Consider the following 3,877-nt stretch of genomic DNA (forward strand, 5'->3'; position numbering starts at 1 on the left):
CTGCCAAGCTGCCCATGCCCAGTGCAGGCTGCCAAGAACCTGCAAAGCTCATGGAGCGCCTCCCTGGGCTCCCCGCTGGGCTCCCCTCTGCATCCTGCTGCTCCAGGCCACCTCTCCCCAGACCCTGGGAGGCCGCAAGGCCACGGTCAGTCCTCACATCACTCAGGCCACGAGCTTTGCAATGTTGGCTTTTATTCCTTTCATACCCAGGGCCTAAGGGGCCTGGACTTCCCCTTGGGGTAGGGACGGAGCTGTCCAGGACCTCGGGACCTCAGTCAGCCTGTGTGTTTTACTGCACGCCCTCCATCATCTTCAGGAACTCTGCAGGAAAGGAGAGGGGCGGGGTCAGTGGTCCACGCGTGACGTCAAGACCCCCGAGACCCCCAGCCAGGGATCCCAACACGCCAAGGGAGGGCCTTGTCAATGAGTGCATTGATTACAAGTTTACTAGGCCCCCAAGTCCACGGCCCCGCCCACACAGGCCCTTACCAGACAGTCATTGGGTTCAACCAGACCACGCCCCCTCAGGCTCCGCCCCCACGCCGCTGCCCCGCCCCCAGCGCTCACCGTCAAAGTCAATGCGGCCGTCGTTGTTCTTGTCTCCGTCTTTCATCAGGGATTCGATCTCCTCGTCCGTCACGTGCTCCCCAGATGCCCTGAAAATCTCAGCCAGCTCCTCGGCGTCGATATAGCCATCTGCGTTCCTTTGGGTCCGAGGGACGGAGCAGAGCACAGCGGCCAGATGAGTGGCCTCGCCCCGCCCTGCTCTCGAACCCCCGAAGCCCGGGAACCCCTCTGCTCCCCGCAGTCCGGCTCCGTGTGCCCGCCCTCCGCCCCGCCTGGGCCTCCTGTCCCCAGGCACACCTGTCGAAGATGCGGAAACACTCAGCCAGCTCCTCCTCGCTCTTGCCCTTCGCGTCCTCTTTCATCTGCCGCACCATCATGACCAAGAACTCCTCAAAGTCGATGGTGCCGCTGCCTGGGGTGGGGGACAGATGATGATCCGAGGGGACCCCCATGCCGGGTCCCCCACCATGAGCCCACAGACCCCCAGGCCCAGACCACCCACCACCCGCTGCCTTGAGTGCTGCCCGCTCACCATCTTCGTCCACCTCCTCAATGATGGCGTCCAGCTCTTCTTTGGTGGGTGTCTGGCCCAGCATCCTCATCACAGTGCCCAACTCCTTGACGCTGATGTCCCCACCACCATCAGCATCAAACATGTCAAAGGCCGCCTTGAACTCTGCCAGGAAGGAGAGACAGAGCTGAGGTGAGGCCCACTGGGTTCCCCGGCCTGCTCAGGTACCAGAAGGTTCCCCAGGACCTCTCTACCCATACCCAGCCAAAAGGTTCCAGCCCACCCTCATCTCTCACCAGCGATCATCTCCTCGCTGAGGTAGGACCGGGCCTCGGCCTGCTGGTCCGTCTGCAGAAGACAGAGACAGTCAGTGAGCAGAAAGGACAGTCCTAGCACAGGCACTCGTGTCCTACTACCATTCTCACCAACCAGCCGCACTAGGAGGAGGCCTGCGTTGTTCCAAAGAACAACTCTATACTTGGCACACTATCAAAGTGCATCCACTGCACACGATCCCAGGCTGAAGACAAGAAAAGAGACACATCATGCCCAGGGTCTCACTTATGTACTGGAGGCCACCTCAGGACCAGCCCCAGTGACTTCGGAGCAGTCCCTTAGCATAGTTCATCTCCTCAGGGGAAAGATGGGATTGGGCATGTAACGTATCAGCACTACTGCAGTGTGATTTTCCAATTTTCCTTAGCTCTTTTTTTGTTTGAGTTTTTTGTTTTGGTGTGGTTTTGTGCTTGCACTAGAGCTTAAAACCTCATGCTTTTGGGGGCTGAGAATGTGGCTTAGTGGTAGAGTGCTTGCTTAGCATGCATGAAGCCCTGGATTCAATTCCTCAGTACCAGATACACAGAAAAACGCAGAAGTGGCACTGTGGCTGCAGTGTGAGAGTGCTATCCTTGAGCAAAAGCATCTCAGGGACAGTGCCAGGCCCTGAGTTCAAGCTCCAAGACTGGGAAAACAAACAAACAAGCAAACAAAAAAGTCTCACAGATTTATCTGCCCAGGCTAGCTTCAAACTAGGCACCAGTGGCTCATACATGGAATCCTAGCTACTCAAGAAGCTGAAATCATGGGCCAGGAGTTTGGCCTAGTGGTTAAAGTGCTTGCCTAGCATGCATGAAGACCCGGGTTCAATTCCTCGGTACCACATATAGAAAAAAGCCGGAAGTGGTGCTGAGGCTCAAGTGGTAGAGCTCTAGCCTTGAGAAAGTCCAAGGACAGTGCTCAGGCCCTGAGCCCAAGCCCAGGACTGGAAAAAAAAAAAAAAAAAAGCTGAAATCTGAGAACTGTGATTCAAAGCCAGCTTGGCACTAAAGACTGTGAGACTCTTATCTCCAAGGAACCACCAGAAAACCAGAAGTGGTGCTGTGGCTCAAAGTGGTAAAGCACTAGGCCTTGAGCTGAAGAGTTCAAGGACAGACAGCGTCCAGCCCAGAGTTCCAGCTCCACAACCAGAGGTGGATGGAAATAAACTGGGAACCTCAGATCTCAGCCTCCTGGGTTTCATGACAGACATGAGCCACTTGGTGCTTGGCCTTTCTCTAGGTGTTAATGGTGCCTAGGACCATAATAGTTGATCAATACATGTCTCATCTCAAGTAAGTAATAATTATGTAGCAACCACTAGATGTCAGGCCATAGAGCAGACCCTGTTAACACTAAGAGATGGATACCTCAACCACCACCCCCATCAGAGTTTGCCAAGATGGGGATTTTATGCTCTTTCTTCTTCTCATTCAATCAATAGAGTAAATAGCTCTCATACTGGGCAGAATATCATGGGACCTTGGTGTGAAAAAATAGATTTCTAGGGGGGTTTCCAGCTCACCTCCATCTCGGTGGGGGCCTGACACTGAGGCTGGTGGTGAGGAAGGAGTGAGATGTCCAAGGAGTTTGAGCCAGTTGGCCCTGGCCTTCATCCTTGCCCCTCCCCCTCCCATACCCAGTGCCAGGAGGGTAGGTTATTTTTAGTAGGGCATGGGCAAGAACAGCTGGTCTCCTGGGTCTAGTTACTCCTTGAAATCAAGTGGGGAAATGGGTATTGGAAGAAAATGACAAATGAGGACCCAAATGAGGACCCTTCTGAGGCAGCGGGGGCCTTTCTAACTCCCTGCCACCACTATTCCGTCCTGTTTTCATCAGGACTCCTGGATTCCTGAAGCTGAGCTCATTCTTGAGTGCCAGGGTGCTTTGCTTCTGTCTGACGACAGGAGGGTTGCTGGCCTCACTAAGCCCACTGCTTGCCCGGTGACTCTAGCTCCTACAGCTCTCATCTCCATGATGAAGGAGACAAGACCAGGACTCACACATACTGTGCCTCTGAATAACGTTGCTCTATATCTCAGAAGGCAACCAGGTTCCACCCCTGGAATATCCCAGTTCTCCCAATCCAAGAGAAGTCATGACCAGCTTTTCCCCATTTCTCCACAAGACCTAAGTTTCAGGAACCCTCATGTTCAAATTCCAAATATCTGAGAGGCCCAGATCTGTCCTGAGAGAGGCCCTGAAGTACTCCTACAAGCCCAGGACTGACGTCCCTTCGTGTCCTTACCATGGTGGCAGGTCGCTGGGTCTCCTCTTCTGTAGTTCACCTTCTCTGCACTCCACCACCCCAAAGATGCCCTGGCCCACTCCAGCCCCAGGGATTTGTAGGGGCATCTTCTCCTCCCACTCCCCTGCTCCCCAGGGCAGGATATTCTAGCCAATCAGATCCTGGGGTCAGCAAGCCCCACCCCTCACAGGGTCCTAGCCCATTACCTAATTTAGCCAAGGGCCCTTGCAGAGAAA

At 54.6% G+C, this 3,877-nt stretch overlaps 1 protein-coding gene across 1 annotated transcript; it reads right to left on the bottom strand.

The window, feature by feature from the left end:
• Positions 1 to 203: 203 nt before the first annotated feature.
• Positions 204 to 3,673, bottom strand: Tnnc2 (troponin C2, fast skeletal type). Its single transcript, XM_090352869.1, has 6 exons — positions 3,642 to 3,673; positions 1,375 to 1,426; positions 1,100 to 1,243; positions 865 to 979; positions 568 to 704; positions 204 to 321 (listed from the first exon to the last, which is right to left on the bottom strand). The coding sequence occupies exons 1-6, from the start codon at positions 3,642 to 3,644 to the stop codon at positions 290 to 292; spliced, it is 483 nt and encodes a 160-aa protein (XP_090208995.1). The 5' UTR covers positions 3,645 to 3,673; the 3' UTR covers positions 204 to 289.
• Between the last annotated feature and the right edge of the window lie 204 nt (positions 3,674 to 3,877).

Source organism: Megascapheus bottae, chromosome 18 (genome assembly GCF_031878675.1).
Source record: "Megascapheus bottae isolate mThoBot1 chromosome 18, mThoBot2.hap1, whole genome shotgun sequence".
In the NCBI taxonomy this organism is placed as follows: domain Eukaryota; kingdom Metazoa; phylum Chordata; class Mammalia; order Rodentia; family Geomyidae; genus Megascapheus; species Megascapheus bottae.